General features: G+C 38.4%; 1 protein-coding gene across 3 annotated transcripts in view; it reads right to left on the reverse strand.

Annotated features, from left to right (window-relative positions):
- Window positions 1–26,250, reverse strand: part of LOC117426928 (tetratricopeptide repeat protein 28-like) — a 435,334-nt gene that overhangs the window by 85,564 nt on the left and 323,520 nt on the right. For all 3 annotated transcript variants that reach the window (XM_059033326.1, XM_059033325.1, XM_059033327.1), the window contains one exon: window positions 5,592–6,099. In XM_059033326.1, coding sequence (XP_058889309.1) covers window positions 5,592–6,099 — 508 coding nt within the window. The remainder of the gene's footprint in view (window positions 1–5,591; window positions 6,100–26,250) is intronic.

A 26,250-nucleotide genomic window follows, 5' to 3' on the forward strand; every position in this document is an offset into this window, starting at 1 on the left:
ATGAGATGAGAATACCACAACCACAATTGCTCAAATACAGTACAGACAGTATCCTCGAACACTGTCACATCATTAGAACAACAATGTTCATGCTGCCAATGAAGGCATTTGCCAACATGTCTATTCATGCGGCTTTCATGTACTTTCAAATGGCGGCCCAAAAATATTTAGCTTTTTTTCAAACGTTTCCCTCTGGGGTCAAGTAATATATGAAAAAGAAAATGTTGGCAGCATCAACCTTACCATATTAATTAATTAAGATGGTGGCATAGAAAGCATTTGCTGTAGAAATTATTAGGAACAAATATTCAAATAAACACTGCTTGAAACGGATTTGGCTACAAAGATGCTCGTATTCGTTTATATAAGAGAATTCACAAATTAATGTATGAAAATACATCACGCAAGGAAACTAATAAACAACGTACTGTGAGAAGAGTTTCTCTTCTTTCACAGGCGGTGAGGTGCTCGGTTTATTTTACTTCAGAGTTTTTTTTTTTTTTTATATACCTTACTATGGTATGAATTATACTTTTGTTTTCCAACTAATTCAGAATTTCAAAAGAATATTTGAACATGAAAAACAGATGTTCATTTGAACACTAGAAATATGAGCACATTTATGAGCCTCAAAAAACAAGCACATCGTTAAATAACCTAAGAGCACAGCCGTTGTAACCAGTGGTGTAGTCCTAATTCCAAAAGTACCGGAACGCCAACAAAATATAGATTTCTTAAACAAAAATTATACAAATTCCTGTTTTATTTGTTCATTGAGCTTGAAGTAACATTTAATAGGTAATGCATGCATCTCGCATGCGACTTTTATAGGCTACTCCCCTAGTCACTGCTGCCAGATTGGCAGTTTTCCAGCATGTTTTGAAAGCATCTTGCGGGTAAATATTGGTGGTCTAGTTATTTTTATCGTGCATGTTCTTTTTCTATTCCTTTCGATTATGAGGTCATCACCAGTGCTGAACTTCAATCGCCACAACGTCCTGTATAGTATATCCCGTCCTCCCTCTGTCTTTTTTTCTGGAGCTCTGCATCCAATAAAATTACAAATCACAAAAAAACGCTGTTATTTTTTATTCATCACCAATTTCAGAACTGTACAATTACACTTGTTTTTTTTAATTTATTTTTAAAGAATGTATCCACTGACAGTTCTAGACAATTAAATTTTACACGACATTCTGAATACATGTTTTTTCCTGGACCTACCGCATTTCTGGTCACCTTGTTACAAAAAGGATTTTGCTGCTCTAGAAAGAGTGCAAAGAAGAGCGACCATGATTATCCCGGGTTTAAAAGGCATGTCGCATGCAGACAGGCTAAAAGAATTGAATCTATTCAGTCTTGAACAAAGAAGACTACGCCGTGATCTGATTGAAGCATTCAAAATCCTGAAAGGTATTGACAGTGTCGACCTAGGGGACTTTTTTGACCTGAAAAAAGGAACCAGGACCAGGGGTCACAAATGGAGATTAGATAAAGGGGCATAGAAAATAGGAGGCACTTTTTTACACAGAGAATTGTGAGGGTCTGGAACCAGCTCTCCAGTAATGTTGTTGAAGCTGACACCCTGGGATCCTTCAAGAAGCTGCTTGATGAGATTCTGGGATCAATAAGCTACTAATAACCAAACAAGCAAGATGGGCCAAATGTTCTTCTTATGTTCTATTTGATCTCATCAGACAGCGGTTCTGGTACTGTAAATTGTGAGAAAAAAAAAACAAGCAAAGCAGATAAATAAATACATAGTTTATAACATTACTGTGTGTGTTTTTTTTTATTTTTTTTTAATAAATGTGCAGAACTTGTTTATGCTTTTGTAATATATATTAAATCTTAAATGTAAGTGCGGTTTTTGGCTGCTTTAAAAAAACAAAAAAACACAATTTGGCTACTTCATCAGCATTTTTACTAAAAAACATTGTTAGCCCTATTCAATTTTAATACTGTAGTTTGTAATTCCTAATGTTCTCTTCATTGCATCACAAGGACGACTGACTGAATCGTACAATTGTGCGGGAATCAGCTGTGTGTGACTTGACTCTCCAGACATTTAAAATTAGTGCTGGTTATGGGAGACGGAGACTCCGATTTGTGTACCATCAGTAGTGGCACATAGGGAATCTGGTTCCTAATGCCTATTCAATGGCATGGTACAGAAACACTATTTTGATTCAGAGATTGCATCGACTACACCACTGGTTGTATCTAAATAAAACAATTTCTCATTAGGCTTGTGACACTGCTTTGGTTTTCTACACTGTGCTGCTAGCGTTGTTTTCCAATGTGTCTGCTGCATTTCTTACACAGGAATGCCATCTTCAGTCTCGTGTCATTAGAACAACACAAAAAAAGATTTCAATAATGGAAAGCAATCAGGCGTAAGACTGAAGGTGCTCTGTGCTTCCCTCAGCCCATTAGATACACACTTGTGTACTTAACACTTGACAGCACTGTTATTTTCTACATCAATAGACTCTCCCTATTCTATACTACATGGTCAACAACAGCTTTTATTATGACCACACTGCAGTCAGTTATCTCAAACAAATATCATGCACATCCAATTAAAACAACTGTAGGCTTTTCAGTCAAATGGCAATTCTCACGTCAAATGTGATCTCTTTACTGCCTTAATAGTATTGTACATCATCAAACCATTCAACTCATCAATGCTTATCCAAGTAGCCAGTTGTTCTCAAAACTTATTCAGGGTTGAACTTCAGTGATTCAGCATCAATGACGTTGCTAGGTAACCCATTCCACACCCTCACCGCTCTCTCTGTAAAAAAAAGACTTCAATAAGGTGCCAGTCTTGCGTGTTGTATTCCACCACACATCACAAACAAATCCCTTTCATGCCATTAACCATACCATATTGAGCTTCTGCTGTACTTTATGATGAGCTGTACGGCTCTCATATGACATGTAACATATATAAGAGAACTGGAAAGAGATTCTAAGCTGCTCAAACTGTTTGTTTGTATGATATCTGTACACAGGATGAGCTGCACTAAAATTGTGTCGAACCTGTAACAGTGATTGGTTGATTTCTTATACATGATTTATAATCTCAATAAGACTGACGTCACCTCTCAGAACTCAGAACTCCTTCAGAACTCCCCGGTCCCATATCTCAGACACTGAATGGAATTCCATGTATCAACCTTGTCCTTCATTTGTATGGAAGTGAAGATGGAAGGTTTAGAAACCCTTCTAGATGGATTTTGTAGTTTGGATACCCAGCGTTAACTACAGTATACTTACACTTTTCTTACACTATGTGATACTGTGTGTTATGTACAGTAGTCAATATTGGTACATTGCAACTACAGTGTAAATAGGTACCTACAAACTGTATATTTTAAAGTTTATTGACAGCAGTATATATTATATTAAAATATGTGTGTAACTTCTACTCGTTGTCAATATCATACACAGACATTCTCAGTCTAAAATCCTGTATAAATTCCATGCATTTATAGATCCCCAGCCTCAACAGTTTCTCCATTGATGAGCACTAAATCACTGCACCAAATTCCAATTCCAAATACTCTTAAAGTATGATTAAGTTAAACATAATTGCTTCTCTGAAATCCCACGTGTTGCCTGTGTGTGGGGGGGAAGAGTCATTTAAAGCTCACTGATGAAGTTCTTCACAGCTGAATCCCAGTTTAATGGAGTCCAATTAGAGAAGTCCACAAGAAGAATGTCCGGATCCAGAATGCAGCATTTCATGACTAAACACTTTTCAAAGCAGATTTACTTATTGCTGGCTGAAGGCACTGGCCTCTTGCTTCAACCAGAACAATAACAATTCATTATATTTGAATAATTTGGGGGTTATGCAGTTCTGTATTCTTTTTTTAATGACCACCCAGAATTATTAACTATGAGTAACGAAATGATGTCTGCAGAAAATCATGTTTCAAGAGGTATTGGAAAAATAACCCCATTCAACTAAACCGAGCAGTTGACCAGTCTCGTTCTTAGGAATGCCTTTTATGATGTATTACAGTGTTATAGGACTCTGAACGTGTGTGAGGGAATGATGGCACAAGTAGAATTGAACCGACCAAGGCAGGAGGTCTGTTTGCACACTATGTCTACAGTCATACAAGTGACAAAACCCAACTATAATTCTCTTCCTAAGAAACTGTATTTAGTACATCAGCATTGTCACTGGAAAGAGGGGAAAGGTTTGTGAAAAGAACAGTGGCAGAGATACAAGGTCAGTTTTGAAGACTTTGAAGTTGATCCCTGAGTGGTACCTCAGGTAAGAATTCTCAAGCAGGTGATGTCAACCGTACCGATACCGAGAATAAAGAGGAAACTATGAAAGTATTGAGAATAAAAAAGTCAATATGATACGGTTGATGTCATGAATGCGGTCTGTCGTGTGTTGTTGTGATAATGCACACAGAACTGACACTCCGATTTGCTAGATGAGAATATTTAACAGCTTTTAATAATGACCGTTCAGCTTTGCTTTCACCATGAAGCAGCTGAAGTGAAGGATGTTAAAAGCTCTTGAGGAAGAGCGATATGCATTATTAATAACAGCCATCTGAGCTCTCCACCAAAAGACACTTACAGATAAACAAGGTCATGAGAACAGTAAGCCCAGCCATGTATTAATCTACTAGAAGCTGTTTTAATGCCTAATGTACATTGTTCATGCTTTTCTGAGTGAAGGAAAAGGTTGTTGTATCCTCACACAATACATTAAACAATGCAGTGCTATGCGGTTTAACGCAATAAATAAAATGAATAGGTAAATGCAATTTAGACATGGTTTTTAGAAACTAGAAATATATGTTATTAAAAAATGATTGCTACAGTTGAAATGGCATATGGTGTTAAAGAACACATTACGGAAAACTAATTATTCTCAATTGAATAATCTATCAAGCTATTCATGAACGAAGTTACAGAGGTGTCAGCATAGTGCAACAAAAAGGCAACGCTTAAAGGGGTTGGTATCTAGTAGCATACAAGGTTGAAAACAGCACTTAGCGTGCATGTGTGGCATTACAATACTTGAAGGTAGTCTGCTACACCCACACTTACTTCCAAGGTTATTTTACCTGGAGAGCAAAATTCTCTCCACCCCTTCAACACCTTCTTTCCTGCCATTAACCATCCAGCTGCTGCCCCTAATAACTGACTAGTCATATCCTTTGACCCCAAAGATATTAGAAACTACCTAGGAAGTACAGGTGCAACTCTACCTGATACTAAGGCTTGCAAACTGAGAGCTTTCTGTAACTTATTATATACATTCTCTTTAAAAAACTACAAAATAAAACTACAACACTTTCAAAAACTGCACATATGAAACCTAACAAACAGAAGTGCACAACAGATCAGATTTATAAGATTCTTTCGTTACCTATTAGCTTTTTAATGCAGAAGAAAGATTTTTTTTGTTGCACACAATCAAACCTATGAATACTGAAACCTATCTGATAGAGGTGTACACCCCTGGTAAATGTCTTTCAGTGCCACTGTATTTCTAGTCCATGTGAGTGTCTAATGTGCAGTAAGGCTGAGGGTGTGGATTTGCTTCAGCTCACCCAAGTTGGAGGATGCCCTTCCCTCCGCGGCGCGGTCCTTCAGGCTTTCTGCGATGCCCAGCTGCTGCTCGTGGTATTGCTTGGCTCGCTCCAGGTCCTGCATGCAGCGGGCAGCGTGGCCCAGGCCGGCGTAGGCCCGCATCTCAATGGGCTGCTCCCCGAGCTCCTGGGCCAGCTCCAGCACGTGGTTGTGGTAGGACATGGCCTTGTCGAAGTTGCGGCGGTAGTGATAAGCGCTGCCCAGGTTGCTGTAGGCCCGTGCCTCCTCCCGCTTGTTCCCCAGCTCCTTGGCGATTTTCAGGTGCTGCTCGTGGCACTGCACGGCGTTGTCGAAGTCACCCATGGCAATGTACACCGCTCCCATGTTGCCCAGCTCCCGCGCCTCCGAGAGCTCGTCTTTGGATTGCTTGGCGAGGAGGACGCACTGCTTGTGGCTGGCCAGGGCGTTGGGGTAGTCCCCGATGGCTGTGTAAACATGGCCCAAGCTGCTCAGCGCCGAAGAGGCTGCCTGTGAGCAACAAAACAAAACGCCCAGTTAGTTTCAAGACCATACACACTTAATCCTTAATGGAATGATGTTATAATAATTTATTCATCAGAAAAGCCAAACTTGGTCCATTATTGTCAATTTAACTTGGTACCAAACTTAGTTATCACAGAAATAAAACACCAAAAACACAATCATCAGTGTGTTTATCACAGGGGCGCATGTTGCATTGTCAGGATCTTGTAATATCTCTGGTGACAGATGTGGTAACCCAGTAACAGCATGCTGCCCAAGTGCACAATAGAACGAATGCTGAATGCATACAGGGTGATTGGTGGCGCCTGCTATGGCTATATACACCACCTACGGGTTTTCACTTTCCAATTGCTTCGGTTGTATCCTGCCGTTGTACATTTACCTGATCATTACATTTCCTACTAAGTGGACCATTTTATAATCACCATGTACAGCTATGGTCAAATGTTTTGCATCACCTAGAATTTTAGGATTGAGACAATTAAAAAAAAAACAAAAAAAAACAAACTATATGAACATAATTTTTGTACAGTATTTCCAAATGTCACATTTTTCTTTTTTTGTTAAGTATATGGAAAACTATAAAGCGGTATGCAATGCAACATGTTAACGTAACATTAAATCAACTGGTTTTAATTTGACTTTAGAAAGCAAAATGAGTTAATGCTATAGGGTGAGCTTCAGAACCATCAGACTGCTCCAGGGCGTTCATACTGGGTGGCCAATCCACAGTGAGAGGGAGCACTGACCACGACAAATCAAACACTGCATCAGACAAACTCTTTCCATTCATTTATTCTTTGTTGATGTCTAAATGCTTGTATCAGCAGTCAAGTCTGCTACAGTAGACAGTCGTGACGTGGAGACGGGGAATATAAACAGGGGTCGCCCTCTTAATTCACAAGTCTGTCTAGGTCCAGATATGGTACCGAGCGGATATATCTGTATACATTCACGTTTAGACAGCAATTACAAACTGCAGTACTGTTAGAAGATATTGTTTGTTTTTAAAGAGGGTTTTATTTAAAAAGAGACAAATTCTTAAAATATTTAAGCTAGATAGCGTATAAGGTTAATACAATCTACTGTGGCCTTGCTTTGATGTCACAAAACCTACACACAATTCTCAACAAATTCCAGTGCCAGGCTGTCTCAAAAAGCGAGGCCATGGATTGGGTGGGCAAGGAAACTTAGCTGTTCCCTGGTCCCCTAAGAGGAGGGTCCCTCAGGGTCTGATTTGAAAAATGCAAAAGCTTTTAAAATAAGGATGTTTATTACAATCAGCAATCTAAAGCAGCAATGTCAACAGAATCAGTCAGCAGCAGCCCCACGTCTGTTATTCAATGTATAGAAGTTGTTTACGGGATACATTTTGTTTCTTTTTTCTATGATAAATGGATATGCTTTCCCTTCTACATGACATTTATACACATTTATATTGGAATCCTTACAGATTATACTCATAGTCATCTGTTTCAAATACTAACCAAGAGTCCCATTAAAACCAATGTAGCTAATGCAATCCGTCAATGCTTGATGAGGTAGATGCATGGGGCTGTACATTTTACGACTTTACAAACTGTGTCAAATACAGGCCCATTGTGTTTGGTTTTGATTGTATATAACATTTTCTGGGAGTTTATCTTTGTTTATTAACAACAGGTAAAAAAAAAACAGTGAAAATGATTTCCTTGATTCCAGGTAAACGTCAGGGGTAATACAGGGGGTTGTCAGAAAAGCAGCTCTATGCTTCTATTCCTTGTGAGTGCAAACGGTATCAGAATTGAAGTTCAGTACACTAAACAGACACTTATTACACTAAAAACACATTCTGTATTTACATACATGTATCTACGAACGTAAAGTCATAGATTATCTTCATGTAAACAAGTATTTTCACTTGAATGCGCCAAATTTGAGGTGAAAATCGATAAATACCGAGCTACAGTTTGTAAAACCTAGGAATTGTTGGGTAAAAATCTGTAGAATAAAGGCCTTAGGTATGGGGTGTTTCAGGCTCACATAACTATTACCCTAAACTATCAGTTCAAGATATTTGCTAGCAAGAGTGCTGTTTAACAAAGCTTGAAACTGTGTGCCACTTTGATCTTGTACAGCCAATGACAACTTTGATACATCACTTGTCAATAACTAATCAGCTTTCCCATTTCACACGAGGATTGGTATGTTATATCTGCTGGCGTGATTAGTTACTTTTATAGTATCAATAAAACGTAATTACTCGTACATTGATTAGTTAATAGCAACTGCACAGGGGCGAAAACAGAAACATAAATAATAATACTAATAAAAAACAAACAAATGTGTCCTGGAGATACAACATATTACAGAAACAGTTTTGCACTAAAGAATGGTTTGAACGTACACTAAAAACACCACTGTAGAGGGGCCTATCCACAAACCTATTGGGTCAAGAAAGACTACAAGAAACTTAATACATTCAATGACTATAAGTCTTTCTCATTGAAGACGTTGAGAAAGACTCAAAACGTTCGTCATTGAATTTGTGAAGCTTCTTTCAGTATTTCTGGATGTAGGATTATTAAGTGTTTGTAGTTATGGATAAACGAGTTTGGTGGTCTGCACACATCCACATCACAAAACCTTGTAGTCTCTGCTCGAATGAGGTCAGGACTGACCTGCAAGGGGCGGGTTCATTTGTGTGTCGTATTATTAAGGTAATCGTGACAATAGATTGAAAGATCCTGTTCAGTAGATTACATGAACACACAAAATGCAAGACATAAAATACAATACCAAAAAAGTGAAATGCAGATTTATCAAATGGTGCAACAGCAGAGATTAAGAGCGCAGGCTAGTTGAATGTAATGACTTCCTTAGTAATATATTGCATCAGCTGACATTTCTGGCACAGCTTTGAGGATCAGTGCGCTAGTGCCACTGACACTAATACACAAAAATGACATATTAATGTGCCAGTATGACTGGTGATTGAAAAACTTGGAATATATTAGTGAACCACTAATATAATAGAGAACCATCTCTATTAAATAAAAGCTCAATTTTGATGTACCACAAAAAAAACATAAAACCCACTTTAATTTCCAATTTCTCCAAATGTTAAAGATTCCATAAGATATGTCATGCATTCCCCACACAACCCCACTGATTCTGCACCATGGGACAGCACGCCTGCCAAGATCATTCATTGTCTCCTGACAGTCCTTGACTGCTGTGCTGGTGGCCATTTTTCACCTTGGACATCCCTGCATTTCTTAAACTTCTTGTTATGGGCCTTAACCTAAATTGCCACAATTCCCGTAACTAATCAGTCACATATTCCTTTGGGTCTTTGGGACTGGCAGCTGTTTGACATTTCTCCAAAACATAGTTCTGTTGTCATTGTTTGTTCCTTAATCCTACAGTTTTTATAATTGTTTTAAGATGCTGCAGAAGGTTCAATGCAAGAGCCAGATATTTGGAAAAAAACCTAAAATGAAAGCTGGGGTCAGTCTTCCCTGGAATATCTCCACCACAAACACAGGAGGCCTTCTCTCGTAATCACAGATTACACTTCATTGTTTATTGTCCTTCAACAGTCACTGTATGTGTTGTGGTTGTAGGCAGCAAATCTAAATCAGTCATGGTGGGATACCAGCCGAATCCCTATCAGTAGCAAATAAACAGGACTGTAGTGCTCATTGTACGTGGAAAATATTCTGATTTGGGCAATGTAAACAGGGTGTAGTTCTTTTCTCTTTCTTTCCAAATCACATGGAGACACGACTTTAAAACTGATTGTGTTTACAAAGTTAGGTTTCCGGTGAAGTAATGATTTCATTGATTTGAAAGTCAAGTTTCATAAACCGCTTTAGAAACACTAAAGTTTATCAGCCAAAAGCTTCCACAAATCATTGTGAAATAACGTGAAAATTGTGTTCCAATCACTTCCTATTTTGAACTGTTCTTCTTAACTAGCGTTGGTTAGCTAAATATATATTATTAAAGAATAAAATGGTTTACTTATTATTCTACAATGGGTGTAATATGTATGTGATATGTGTAGCATGCTTGTACAATAGTCAATTGTATTCAATATTTGTTGTAATTTTCACACATATTTGGTATGTTTTTATATAATGTAATCCAGGTAAAACGTTTTTTTTTCTTGGTGATACTTAAGAGGTATGGATGATACATACACTATCAAAAAGTGAACAGTGCTACATTTAGAAATACTAAAAGAGACTTCATTAATTCAGTGACAATGGCTTCTGCTGTAAATGTTTGTCTTAAAACATGTATATGTATTAAACTTTTTAGTATTTCTAAACTTATGTGGACCAACACAGTTAGGCAAATATTTTAAACATTCCCTTAAAAATCTGACATTTTATTTAACTGAAAACAATCGCTGAACACACGTAATGGTTTCAAAATGACGGTTTGCAATGCTGCACATATTGTACATTGACAAACACTGAACATAAATAGCAGCATTTCTACCACCTTGTTCTTATAGAATGTGACATCTCAGATAGATTTTGTCCGGGCCTATGGCAACTTTCTCCTGCCTTGGGAGCGGTTTCCTTGGCAACAGAAGTGTATTACCTCTTGTGGCGCCTACAGTAGGGCCTTAATTTAATGCTGGTCTTTAAAGTTCCAGGATGTATAGCACCTGGAGCCCCTATTCTATCTACCAAACAGATACTGCTTCATTTAACACAATGCTGCTCATTTACAACAGTTATGCCCAGGGGGACCCGACTCCGCAAAACTGAGAAGCTAGTTCAGTTCCCACTGCTCTGCATGACTCATTCCAGGGCATATTTTAAGCATTGACAATCAGCTGAGATTGTATCCTGTATTGTGATGTCATTCCAGCCCCAGGCTTGTTGTGAACTGGATCTGCAAAGGATACATCTGATTGCTTTTTAGGTTCCAGATGAACCAAATTCAGGTGAATGAAACTCAGAGGCCTGTGGAAAGCACTTGCCAAAACCATCAAAGCTACTGACATCAAACATCAACTAATTGGTTTGTTTGAGCTTAGAGAGGCCAGAGAGAGATAATTGGAAGGGTTTTTGTTGTAGAATATTGAAGTTAGAGAGGAGAAGCCCCATAACAGCCATTATTGACCTGCAAAATACCTTATTAAAAGAGCATTGAACATTAACCTCCTTTTCTTAGTATACTGTATATACACTTATTGTATCTGTGCCCTGCCTGTAGTTCTTTTAAGATTTTAAAATAAGTTTTCTTTTAGCATTTTTATTGTTCTACTGTAAATAGGCCTTTGCTTTTTTAAATTTACTTTTTCAATTTAATTTTTAATTATGGATAGACATAATTAAGAACTACTCTGTAGCAAAATATAGTTTATACTTCCTTCTTTCTGGTATTATATCACTTCCTGTGGTAAGAGCCAATTTCCATGGTGTGGCCAATTGGCTTCACTCCTATTGTCCCAGCCTTACTCTGGTATGTCATTTACATTCAGTATACAGCAAAACCTCACTATGGCCAGTCAGGGGCAAATCAGGACTGTAAAAAAGTCTTGCGAGGTGTTCTTATATTAAGATGGCCTCAAAGCTGCATCCCTGCCTTAAAGCGAGGTTTTACTGTAAATATGGCAGACTGGTTCAGGGAATGCAATATGATCAACACATCTCCTGCTAAGTAACGGCCAGTAATTCTGCCATTTATTTCAGAGACCGTGAAACCAGTGAGCACATCTTGTGTTAACAGGAAGCGATTTGTGGCTTGTACAATGCTGCTCATAATGGCCGACCTTTAGCTCAGTGTACTTGGCCGAAATGAAGCTGAACACCTTAACATTTGAGAATATCGTGTTTACCGTGAAGCAGTTCAAGAACTGAGGAACAAGGATGTATACAGTTGTGGGGAAGCATTAAACCCTGATTCCAAGCTCTTGTGGTAGTTGCCCTGCGATGCTCAGCAGTATCAGTCAACAGCATGGACGCAGAACGAGCCTTCTCATCTTTTCATAATGTGCTGCTCAGGGATAACAGACTTCGCATCAAAAGTGGCAATCTCTCAATGTATAACTTGTTCCAAAATCACAACAGTGTATAAAAGGGAATTTGTCAAAAAGAACCACCAAGTTATTTATTTTTATAAAGTTTAAAGATAAACACTCATCCATTATGTTAGTTTTAAAAAGTATCTTAATAAAATAAATAATTCAAAAGATAGTTTACTTGTGCAAGGAAAAGAAAACTATATTCCATTAAACGTTTTTTGTTTAGTGGTGATATTACACTGTTATAATATACTGTGTCAAATAAATGTATATTTCCGTTCACATTCAGTTGTCATTTCACAATTATTTTTTGCCGTGACCACACCGTGAAATTTTCACATTTTTAGCGTGACTGTGCCGTGAAATATGTATACTTTTACCGTGACAAAACCGTATCCCTAACAATAGTAGTTAAGAACTTGTAACAATATTAGTGGGCCTGCACATCCTGTTTGTTCACTCTGTTGACATCTGTCATAAAATCAATATTAAAAAAACGACTTGCTGCTGCTATCTGGAGAAACCAGGAGGCCAGGTCACTGACTTGCAGATATCTGTAATCAATATGTTTAATCAAAATGAAATGCAGTTAATTACTCTGTAAATATTTTACCCACGGAAACCTTCGAAATAGTTTGTGACTTCCACCAGCTGGTCCTGTGTCACATTCACAATGTAATACCAAGACACTCATTATTGGATTAGTGTTTACTTAGTGCTTCTACATCGACCACTTCTACATCTAGGTTTTTATAATACACCTTCAGTCAGGTACAGAAATATAAAACAACAAAATGTACACTGTAATTAACATCAGCGCTTATAGAAAATATATCCAGACGTGGTCACAAAAGATCAGTAAATAGTCATTTTTTCATGCTGTTAAATTTACTATTGTCAACTTGACTTTTAACATTGTTTTGTGTTTTGAATCAAAACTCATTACCTGGGTTGCAGTGGTTATTTCACCTCAGGGTCAAGGTTCAAATCTTGCTTCACAATAAGCATGACTAGTCAAAACTGGTCATTCTCTGGAAACAATGCTGGCAGCTTTCATGACCACCAAACTGATGTACAAGTTTACTGTGGTATTCCGTGGCATAAGCATGTAAAGTATACATGCTAGTACAATAAAACAAGCATCGTTTAACAGAAAAGCTTTGTTCTTCAAACAAATGAAAACCATGACAAAAACATTTTAAATGTGTGTTATTGTAAGGCTGGATAATCAATAACTGCTGAATTAAGAAATACTAAAATAAACTAAAATTCAATGCCAAATATTGAGATCTGAAGACATTGAAAAAGACTTCTAGTTGAAATGTTTGACATGGAATTGCAGTTTCTTTTAGTATGGAAGGAGAATGCACTGTAACCAGAAACATTTCCACACAAATTTGCTATGGTAACAATTACAATATGCCTTTTTAGGTATCATGAATTTTGTTCAGAGAAGAGTAAGGTTGTAAAAATGCACAGCGTCTGGTTTGTTTCTGAGTGTTCATTTTTTATTTTAAAGAAATTAAATCCACATAATAAACACAACACTGGGCTGACAGCTGCAGGAAATGGAAAAAAGAACAGCAGGCCTTGTTTCTGAACCATTTCATAACAGAGTCCCACCAAAAACCAGCCCAGCCACTAATCATCGGATCTGCTCTTTTTATACAAGCGACACAGAGACACATTCAATTGCAGGGGTTTGTGCAGCCGTTTTGACATTTTCACAGATTGGAGAAAACGTAATAATCCAGGCATAGCTATTTTTATTTGTATTAGTTTATACCATGTCAGAAATGAAATGTACATGATTGCAAAGAGGTCAGAGTTAAGATCCCCGTCACATTTTGCCAGATCAGGGTCTTTAAACCTGTCTGCATCGCAAACAGTTTCTAGAGGAAAATCACTGCATTAGCTTAGTGTGAATGTATGTGTTCCTTGAAGGAAGCCTATTTTCAAAGACAGTAAAAACAAACATTCTCATACTCTGCAGCCCAATTTCCTTAGCTAACTAAAGCTGCAGTCAATATTGTTATACACCTTATTTTTATCATGGGAGTTTCACACTGTACAGTGCAGAAAGCAATGTCTTTCAATGCCTCAATGTATCATTCAGAAGTTCAGTCTGAGGCCTCCAGTTTGCTTTCAAATTAGAATTCTTGCCACGCGGTTACGACTTACTGCCCACATACATGTCGGAATTGAAAATGTCCCTGGGTGTCCTTAGGGTGTCCATACCGTTCGATTGCTTGTGTCTGGTAACACACACACACACACACACACGCACACACACACACACACGCACGCACACACAGCAGAATATTTAGCTAACTCCTTCCTCAGGCCCAGCACCGCTGGGAACCCTAAAAGGCGAGACCGTACAGCTAATGCATTAAGTAAATAGGGGGCAGCCTCTTTGGAGCTAGAGCATCGCTCAGATTGCTGGCAGACGTCTTGTTTTTCTTGGGAAAATATCAAACAAAATGAATGCTCGTCGAAAACCCAGTGCAGCTACTGGCAAAGATATAACTTTTGGAGGTGAGAAGAAGGGGGGTGAAGGAAGCTATACACCTATAATTATGTCATTTATCTCACTAACTAGAAACAGATTCTTGTGCAAGGTTAAGCCATGGTAATAAAATATTTGAAAATAACAAATTGGATGCTCCACAGAGTTCTTTGTGTTTTCCTAGATTTTGACCAAGTAAGACGGGTAGCTGCTACCTTACTTGTTTCAAAAGGCCAAGCAATCTTGGAAGGGAGGAGATAGTGCTTTTCTCAATCCATTGCACCTCCTTGAAGACCAATGGCATTGCTTGGTGGCTAGCATAAGAAAGGCTCCTATAAATACAATAACAAATTCAGATAGCTTTACAAAGCAGCCAAGTAAAGCAGCCTACAACTGACAATGAAATGCAACTTTTAACGGCTGTGGAATTTAAGTAAGCAGATTAGAGGGGAACTGTCTACATCAGTGGTCTAATATTAAACAAACTCACAGCGAATTAGCATACAACCGGTTTGTCATTCCTTTGGGAATAACGGTATTTATAATGCTGCTGTTGTGTTGGCACTATCACAAAACAGCATGTCCTGGAATCCAGCACTTGTAAGAGTACTATTCCATATGTGAAATTCAATCATTCTCATTTCACAGGAGCATAGTCTAAAGTGGGGTTTGCCAGTCCACAAAACCCAGCCTACATGAGCCAGCGGGAACACACATTTCAAAAACAAAGTATAAATTACCAGAAAGAGGGATACTGGCTTTCAGCTGCGCCATGGGGCCAGATGCGTTCAATTAAAAAAGATATTGAGTGATATTATTTAAAGCAGGTAAGATACTATCTGCATGATCAAGGTATTTGCTTGCTACTGTATTTATTAAATATAATTAGAATGTATTTTGAAATACAGAACAGTACAAAAATAGAGATTCAGAGAATCCAAACTTTTGGTTTTTAGGGATGAACACCACAAATCTGACAATTGTTAAAACTGAAGTGAAGGGAGTGAAGATTTAATCAAAATCTGCTTTAAAGAGATTTCATGATGGAAAATATCCACCAACACATATTTAACGTGCCGTAACATAAGCTTTTACTATGTTGCCAACTAATTAACTCCCAGCAATGCAATGAGGAATAACTATCCAGAGTTTAAAGAGAAGGTTGATACCAAGGTTGCCACATTTCATCATTATGGATTGCTTGCAACCTAGTAACATGGTAAGAACATAAGAACATGTACAAACAAGAGGAGGCCATTCAATTTGGTTCTCGTATTGGATGAATCTCCCATATGATTGATAGGAGGCCTTCAAGACATTCTAGCATTATGTGAGGCCTTCAGACCTAGCATTATGGGAGGCCTTCAAGACCTTCTACATAGGAAGCAAGCCTTACAATCCATTTAAAAAGTGAGGCCAGGACTAAGGTGATAAGTTCACATTCTCAAAAGGAGTTGACAAAGTTAACCAATACTTTAAGCGCAGCACAGTAACCAGGACCAGGGGACACAGATGGAAATTGAGTGGAGACACTTCTTCACACAGAAAGTGATGAGGTTAAGGAATGAGTTACCTAGCCATGCCATTGATGCAGAATCAATGGGATTTGACAAAGTTTTGAGTTCAGCTATTAGGAACTGGACAAACACAGATGTGCCTAATGGCCAATCATTAGTAAATTCTCTTATATTATTATAACCAATCTACTACTCAGCTAGTCTTACATGGTGCTGCTGTGTGCATCAAAACCAAACATTTCCTATCTCCAACCTTGTCTGGCCTAAATGGCCACTTGTATCTAAAATATTGTTTTTCTGTTCAGTAGTGAACAGCAGTTTCAATCAGAACTGCATTCACCTTTCCCCTTTTTCAACCTGTCTCTGCAACACACTGTTTATCGGACCCCTGCTGCTTCACACTGGCTTGTACTGTTTCAGTGTGAACCCTGAGAGAGAGGTTGGAGTTGACAGGCTTACACAGACAGAAGCGTTCTATTACACTCATTACAGGCTACAAAGCTGATATAAAACCATGGGTAACGACAGTTTGTTGGGATTCATCAGAATCACTTGGAGGTGCTTTTGACTTTGGGTTTCAATTTAGCTTTACGCAGTAATAAATCAGTCAGTCTTATCATTTGCAACCCGCCCACCCATCCATGAATCGCACATTGCACACACTGCACACATACAGGAATCTTACAATGCACAAAGTTTAGTAATTTATGGATCTGTAAACTTTCATCAAGTTAGTATTCGTGTAACTTATGAAGCTGTGACAGGGAATGTGATAATGCACACGATCCTAACAAAGTTAACCCTAGCTAATACTTTAAGAAAAGCACAGAGACCAGGACCAGAGGACGCAACTGGACATTTAATGGACTTAAGAATCACTAAAGCAGAGAGCAGGAGCCACGCTGTTGACACTAGAACAGAGAGCAGGAGACACTTCTTTACCCATAGCGTGGTGAGCCACGCTGTTGACACTAGAACAGAGAGCAGGAGACACTTCTTTACCCATAGCGTGGTGAGCCACGCTGTTGACACTAGAACAGAGAGCAGGAGACACTTCTTTACCCATAGAGTGGTGAGCCACGCTGTTGACACTAGAACAGAGAGCAGGAGACACTTCTTTACTCACGAAATGGTGAGCCACATTGCTGATGCTGAATCATTGGGATCTTTTAACAACAGACCAAGTTTGGATCTCAATCAGAAACTATGAAATGGAAGAGCACTGAATTGCCTCATATTGTTCATAAAATGATCTTATGTAAAATGACAGTGTTTTGTGACGATGAATCAGGCTGAAATTATAAGTACATCCATGTATTATATATCGGAGACATCAAACCACAAGACAAATGATCACTCTACATTAATCAGAATCCTTGAGCTTTTACAACAGGTATCTATACAACATACAGTAGAAAGCAAGCATATTTCTGTAAATCTCGCATTGTATTAGAAATGATTCTCTGAAGACGGTATAAGAATGTGTAAAGAGAGAGGTGAGCTGGTAATACTCTTGACATTCCATCTATCTACAACAAGTCCCTTAAGTAAGATCAGATTGGATTGCAGGTTTCATTCAATGTGTTCTAGCTAGCTGTCTCTGTTAATTAGAAACATGGAAAGAAAGGGCATGGAAATTGCCCAGTGTCTACTAGCCTGTGAGCTGTACAATCATCCTGGCACTTTTAATTTTATTTCAACCTGCCCCTTTAGGTTGGTGGGTTAAAGGATTCACTAAGATTGGAGCATTAACCTGATTATTTAGTGCCATCTCCAGCTAACAGCTCAGAAACGCTTGAAGCAGAGACATGCATTTAATTATCATGATGGGAAAAGTTGTACTTTAACAGAGACAGCATACTAATACCAGTTTTCAAAGGCGTGTTTTTGTGGGGGAATTACCCTACCAGCTTTTTAGTGCAAGATCAGTCAATCTAGAATAGTGTTTCCAGCCTTTTCTGAGTTCTGTTTTGGGGTTTCCACACAGACCAGTGTTGTATTAAAAACAATTGCAAACTGCAGTCACAGTAGAAAATACATCTTTAAAACTCTTCAAACTATTTGGATAAATAACAACTATGATTAATCGATTACTGATCGCCATGTTATTTTTGGAAGCCTCAGTTAAACATTCATTAATAGATTAAATCGCTCTGTGACCTATTTGGAGCATCTTGAGCTACCCAGTAACATGTGCTTCCTGTTTATTTTCTAAATGCATACATGATATTACTATGTATAATGATATACACATGCACGTTGTCAGTTATATTCAAAGGCATGTGTGAATATACTGGTTGCTGATTGCACCTGTACAAAAACATTGTAGTTAAGCGGCATACAGATGTGTTTGTTGAGATGGGCAGCAGATAATTAAAAAGCACAGAAACAATGTGTTTACACCCTAAACCTGTCAATATGCAATATAACAACCTCCAGTGACCACCCCTATCGATTTGCAGCACTAGAATGTTAGTCAGCTAGTGTGAAACCCTTTCACTTCTAAAGCTGGCTTGTGAGGCACATTGAATAAAACTGCTGGCACCGCTGTGTTTAAGGAACAAACACCCATATTTCATTAAGTCAACTTTGCCTGTTTGTGTTTCTTCCGCTCAACATTACCGGGCATTAGCTTTTGTGCGTCATATTAAACACAACAAAAAAAGACGAATGCTGGCTGGCAAATGCATTTTAATCAGTTTAATTACTTTACTTTTCATCATCTCTGTTTACTTTTGTGAACTGGTGTTTCGCTGAGCCTTGATTAAAGAAAAAAATGGAAATACAATTCATTGTTCAATTTCAATATTTACATTAAAATACGTCTGCAGTAACAAAACGCAGAATTTGAAATGGCCACAAAATGGCATGTCTGTTGACTGCAGCCAACTCCTCGGAGAGAGATCATGCCCTACAAAAAAAAAATCTCATTTGATTTCCCACAAAGCAGCTGTTATTGTGTTTTATTTTGTGGCTATTTAAACTAAATTGCTAGTTAATCACTTTTCACAGTCTAAATGAGCATGGGAGGGAAATGTTTACTGAGTAGTTTACCAGAATAATTGATGTCACCACCCACTCCTCCCCACGCCTCCCAGTGCATGTAGAGTGGCTCCATTGCCTCTTCACATTGTACAGTCCGGGGAATCTGAAAGGGGAATCTGTGAGGTTTTTAACTTCGTTGTTTATTTACAGTACTGCGTCTTTTCAAAATCCACTTTTACCTCCCTTTCTATATGAAATGCCCAATTCAAAAAGCCTACTAAATGCTACAACCCTATTCCCACACAGGAAGATTAAAGATCGTTGTGTAACCTCCGTACCCACTTCCCTGCCAAGCTACTGAACCCTGAAGGCAGCCTGGGAAATCTCCAGCTGGTCTTGTTGGGTGTCTGACCAGTAGTGGGCACTGGAGCGTGATAAAAAAAACATTTCTCATCTCATTTTCCCACTCTAACGCCATAGGACTGCAAAAGCCAAGGCAGCGCCACGTGGGTCCACAACAAAGACACAGGACAGTTCAAATCCACGCTTCCATGACTCATCCTGCAAACCTCAGTGCTGTTCTTAGTGGAGCCAGTAGGGACCCCTTCTTTTGGTCAATTCCATACTGACCTTTGCTGCAGTTCAGGACTACAGAATGATATGCAATATTCTTGGCTCTACTAGCTGTTACCTCTCTGCTCTAGAAAATAAATGAGACTCCCACCACGGACATGCATCTCTTATTACGTATGCAAATTTGCCAAGGCAGGTCATTTATAAAGCGAATGGTGGTGTGTTAAGTTCACAGCCTGGGTACCATTGCAGTCATCCAGCAGCAATGGGCTCTGGTTTGATAAGCGAATAGCTCACTTTAAGCTTTCAGCCATTTTTCCTTGATGGGAGCACAACATTTTAAAATGTATTGGCAAAGCAGTCTCATTACACACATGTTGCTCTGAATACACAATAAGGCTTTACTGTACTTGAGGAATGGGCTGGTGGGCAGTAAGAAAATGTTTCTTCACAGTAATCAGCCCAGCCTGGCTGCTCCTCTTCATTAAGTTCAATAAGACGAGAAACTTACTCAATTATTAATCTCTGCAGGTCTGAACCGCTTGTTGTGTGAATCTCAGCTCCATATTTAATTTAATTTTGAGATGTTTCCATAATGTAACCACTTGACTTTCACTGAATGTACCACATGCTGTATGTCCTCCTTGAATAATGCAAAAACATTTTCTTCACTCTTTTAAGATGCAAATATTTCCCTTGAATTAACCTTGATTGTTTTAATTAACTGGTAAATGGACTTGCAATTGTGCAAGGGACTATTGAAATGATTAAAATCCTTATCATCTGCCATTACTGAGCAGCTTTGCTTTGTTCACATTGTAAATCCCAGTCCCATAAGGAAGCAAGCAGCTTGAACTGAAAGGAGATAATGATGGTGATTAACTTTATGAACACAGGTGAATCGCTTTGACAATTATAGCCATTAGTTATGTAGCAATCAAAAATAAAATAAATCTGCTTTAAGACCTTCCAGGAAAAATATGTATAACGGGTAGCAAATAAAGCTAACATGGAGCAATATTACTGTAAACTTTCTTGACAAGTCCCTAACAGTCTTGATAAGCACCCATCTCCACCAATCTTAACCTAAAGTCCTTTCATTACTTTAACAGTTACAATACTGATATAACCCTTATAACCCCTATTCTTGTCCAAGACCCATCTCCAGTTTTGGTCAAAATCTGATTGAGTGCACCAGGAAATGTTGCTATGCGAACTGTGGATCATATTGTTATTGCATTATCAATGGTGTGGTAACTGAATTGAGAAATACAGTACATACAATACAAGGCTGCATTAGTTTCCCAAAATGATGCTTTCTGCTAATAAGTTAATGAACTAGAACCTTCCTATCTTGTCTTTAATAATTGTGGGGCTTGTGAATTGAAGGCACAGGCTAGAGTCAGGCACAGTACAGGCAAGCACCTTGAGAAAGACATCTCACAACTCTAGTGTGCAAGGTTAAGGTAAATTCCAATTTCATTTCCAATCCTTTTTAAAATCAATTCCCAATTCCAATTCCCATTCCCTTTTAATCAGTTGCAATTCTAATTCCAAATTCTAAATCTATTGATGACATAAGTTTTATTATTAATACGACATAAGCTTTATTAAGCAAACATATATAACTTGTTAAACACATGTACAGCTTGTCGACAACACATGCAATTACACAATTACAATACAAGAAATGATCAAATCAATTCAACTTGCTGTTACAACGAATCATTATGTGCTGCTCAAATTTAGTGTCAGGTGACACGATTCTGGATGGAAGATGCTAAACAGCTTCTCAACAGGCGCTGATGAAGCAGGTATCACCAGGTGCTTGGTACAGCTTCAGTACCTGGGTTTGTGCATGCGTTTACACATTCTATATACTGTACGTTTAATCAATAAAGCCTATGTCGTAAAAGGATTTGGAATTAATTCAAAGCGAATGGGAATTGGATTTGAAATTGGGAATTGATTTTAAAAAAGAATTGGAAACGAAACTGGAAATGACCCCAACCCTGCAAGTGTGTACACCTCAATCTTGACCTGAGCCCCACCATTCAGTCCACAGCTTATCCCAAGCAGACACATCCCATTGTGCACAATTATATCAGCTTGCTATTTATTGAATTAGCCTAATGTTCCACTGTCCCTTGGGGATTGGTGGACTTCAATGGATCATGGATAAAAGCAACAGGAAGGACAACTCTTGTAACCTACAAGAACTGTACAGTCCTTTGTTAAATAAATAAATAAATAAATAAATAAACATCCAGGGTATGGTAGCCTATCCATTGTCAATGTGACTTAAAAACTGTAAAAGAATGACAAATAAACAGTGTTAAATAAATATTCCTCCAGAATACATCCAGCCAGAACATGTCATTGAAATACCACTGCAATGCATCTGGAGGTTCCCAAAGGAGTTCAGTGGGACTGCAGTACCAGCCCCTGTATTTACAAATGAAAAATAATCATGTTTCATAGCAACTTACTATAGATCCTACCAGCCCCCATAAACCCATAACAGAGCCACTCCATCCCCAACCCCGTCTTTGCAAGTACTGTGAATCATAAATGGCTAATTAGTTGGACACCTTGCGTTTAATTACTGGGTAATTAACGTCCTGCCAGGGCAGTGGTGTAACTTCCAGATGTCAGGTCCTATTATTAAACTGGGCCAAATCTGAAGCTGATGAAAGAATTAGACACAAGCTGGGATGAGGATCAGAAACACAACAGACAGGCAGATTAACAGATAAAAACAGACTAACAGAAACACAAGAGTCTAGTAACACACCGATTAAAAGATTACAACCCATTTGTCATGTTTCTGAAATCAATACGATTTGCTGAATAATCTATCAAATAAATTCCGGGCTTCTGCGACAACAGAGATGACCCATTGCTACACAGAAGCAGTTCACCTTACTGTATTCGTAACCGTTACCAGTTGTCAGCTCAAATTGATTTTAGGTCAGCGTTACCTTGGCTGGATTTCATGGCAGGCCACAGAAATGAGAGAATGGTGCACTGGCTTGGAAAGATACCTCCTTGATTAACAGAACTTCTACTGAAACGTTACATGTCTGACCTGACAGGAGATAACTGCTCAACATTTCAAACCTTTTCCAGAGCACGCTGGTAAATCAATAAAGGATCCCCAGTGCTCTGAACTCTGGACGAACCTATCACTACACTATGGTTTATATAGGAGATAGGAGGTAAAGTGTGCAAGGAAATGACTACTGAATAGTTCAACCTTGCGACCATTAGAGCAGGCTGAAAGAGGCCATGAGAAGTAAAAAATACCCTTCTAGGTGTATTTAATTGTGGCTTGCTGAAGTAACAGGTACAAAGGGCCATTCCATTTCTTACTAACACAGATACATCGTTGATATCTTAATACAAAAAATGTTGATCCTCTAAAAGTCTTGGGTTTACCAGGGATCTGATATTGATGAGATAAATCCAATGTCACACATAATATGTTTTCACTGAACAGAGAACCAGTTGATAAATCCATATGATAACATACTGTATAGTTTATTAGGGCCTAGTTGAAAGATAAAAGAAAATAAAGCCCTTACTCTCAACTGCCCTGCTCTCTGTTTTGGCAGTTATTTATTTTCATTAAAATGGTTCAACCAGGATGAAACCATTTCATTTCAAGAGGGTCCTGGGGAGAAAGCAGCAAGACACAACATAAAAAACATGACTTGGTATTTAGAGGTGTAATGATACGCTAATGTTGTGATTCCCTATCACAATATGCAGGTCACAACATGATATGTATCACGATACATGTGATGGTCCTGAAGGGTTACTTGCATGATGCATAAGAAGATCAAATGATCATTTAATAATGGACTATTTCATTAAAATACAAATATTTAATGAGATAAGGAGAGTATGCTTCCATACCAACCATAAAACATATGTATTCTTCATTTAAGAAACATTTGGTAAACTACAATGAGGTAGGTCATGCTTTTGGTCTTGTATTACAATACAAGCGATGCTATTACTTTACGATATATTGTGTGATGAGTGTATCATGATTCATTGATACAGAAAAAATCATGACACCCCTAATGGTAAAAAGAGTATGCAAGACAACACAGAAACAATACATCATTAAAAACGCAGAGAATTGGGTCTTATTCTTCCAACATAGAACCTGAATGGTAAAAGGTTGAGAAACAAACATCCACTCTTTATATTTCAAGTCAGTTTTGAGAAGTGAATGACAAAACCTAATTGTTTTAAATACACTTGTTATTGCTTGTATCACACAGTACATTACAATACTGTATCAACCAACTGTGCCACCAACAGCAGTATCATCAGACAATGGCAGTGCACAAGCAGGCTGTGTTCCAGCTCCCTTACTCATTCATTAGATTCACTGAACCATCTCAAAAGGGCTTGATGTTTTTACATTGCAAACAGCTGCCTTGCAATAATACACTTGGGGCTTCATTAGAGAAGGAAAAGGAGCCAAGCATAGGGGGAGCTCTGTCTAACACTCACAATAACCATTATACTCGATAGACATTTTACAATAGGAGGATGTTTGTGTGTGGAATCATTTATGCCAATGCTGTGTCACAAAAAGACAATATGTGTTTCCCCACTGGTAAATGCTTAATATTTCATACCTCGCTGTCATTAAGTAGACAAAACAAAGACATTGACAGTGCTTACTGTGGGTAATGGTAACAGAAGTAGGCACTTTGAACTAAACTGGATCTCACCATCCTTATGCACATAAGGAGAATGCACTGTCCAGTGCTGGTCTTCACAGACACTACTCCAGGATTTGTTTTTTAGACTGACTGGAGAAAGTACATCATGGAGTAGGATTGGTTACTTTGGGTGTGTCAAGTGGACTGACTTCTCCAGAGTGAAGAGAAAGACAGCAGGTCCACCATTCAATAACATCAGACCGGACTCCTTTAAGCATTGCTATCTTGCTATGAGGCTGCTGCTTTCTTACAGTCTTCGTTTGTTATCAGCCTTTAACACTGAACCCATACAGACAGATCTGTATTAAGTACACCACTTCAGACACCTGATGTTGCCTCACATGGAGCAATCATTGTACACTTGACTTCTAAGAAATTATTTTAAAGCATATGGAACCTAACCTAGGATTGCATTTCAATTATGGCAGCACTATCCTTATAGTACCACATAACAAAACAAACAGCATGTGTGCAAGATGGGTTTTTACCTTCTATGCAGTGTTGGCATTGAGTAATTGCACTGCAGCTGTTGTACTCTAAGAATAGCAGTGTCATCACTAAAATGTAATCTCAGCAGTGTTTTAGTCTCTCTAAATAGTACTGCATTTAACTACACATATGTGACAAAGACAGAATGATTTTTGGTGATAAATCTCCCTCGAGACCTGTAAGGGTGCTGAGTAAAGGTAACAGAGTGCCCTGGACTGGATGGCCAGACAATTCATTCCCAGGGTTAGACGAAAGTCGGTCATCTAGAAAGGGGGCGGAGCTATGGTACACTAAATCATCGACAAAATGACGTGGCAGCCGCGGATTGGAGGAGCAGTTGAGCTAGTTAACCAAGGGGTCATGATTGATGGTACAAAAGAGGATGTAGCGAAGTGATCTGTTCCTTTGTATGGTTAAAGCTGAACCGGAAGGAGAAAACATGTATTCTAATTGTGAGTGTTTTGTTTGTTTTGTCAAGTCTAAGGAACTACTCTGTTTGTTGTTATTAGATGGCTGAAAACGATCCGGAGCTGTCGCCTGGGGCAAGCACTTATCCAGACTACACTGCACCATTTGCCACACCTTTAGTACCACATAATAAAACAAACAGCATGTATGCAAGATGTGTTTTGACCTTTTATGCAGTGTTGGCATTGAATAATTGCACCACAGCTGTTGTATTATAAGAATAGCAGTGTCATCACTAAATGTAATCTCAGCAGTGTTTTAGTCTCTATAAATAGTACTGTATTTAACTACACATACTATACTTCAATGCTATTGTTTAATACATTTCCCTTCAGCAAAACAATAGGATCAGCAGTTCTGTGTCCTTTTTAAGGAACTAACATCCTTTATTGAGTATCCTTCCCTAGACGCAAGGTGGGGGTTCCTATCAAAGGACGGTAGATTAAGATACAATGGAAAAAATGAGACTGTCCATTTCACAATTCGGGTCAAGGGAGTTCATTCTGTAGTTCAGCACGGCAACAGGTGGAGTCCTACTGTTAGCCTTATGTCTCAATGTCTGTGTCATTAGAGTTCTATTGCCAAGCTTACAGCTATGGCGAAAGGTTTTGCTTCACCCTCTATGTAGAATGAACTAATTCTGCTTCATAAAGTCGAATGAAGCCTAATGAACAATGTTACGTTAACATAATGAATTACACAACTCTTTGTAGTTTTCCATATACTTAACAAAAAACTAATAAAAATGTGACATTTTGAAATCTAACATGAAATACTGTACTACTATTATGGCTATCGGTAGACTTTTTCTGATATAATTTGTAGTTT

This window comes from Acipenser ruthenus, chromosome 11, assembly GCF_902713425.1.
Source record: "Acipenser ruthenus chromosome 11, fAciRut3.2 maternal haplotype, whole genome shotgun sequence".
NCBI classification, from domain to species: Eukaryota; Metazoa; Chordata; class Actinopteri; order Acipenseriformes; family Acipenseridae; genus Acipenser; species Acipenser ruthenus.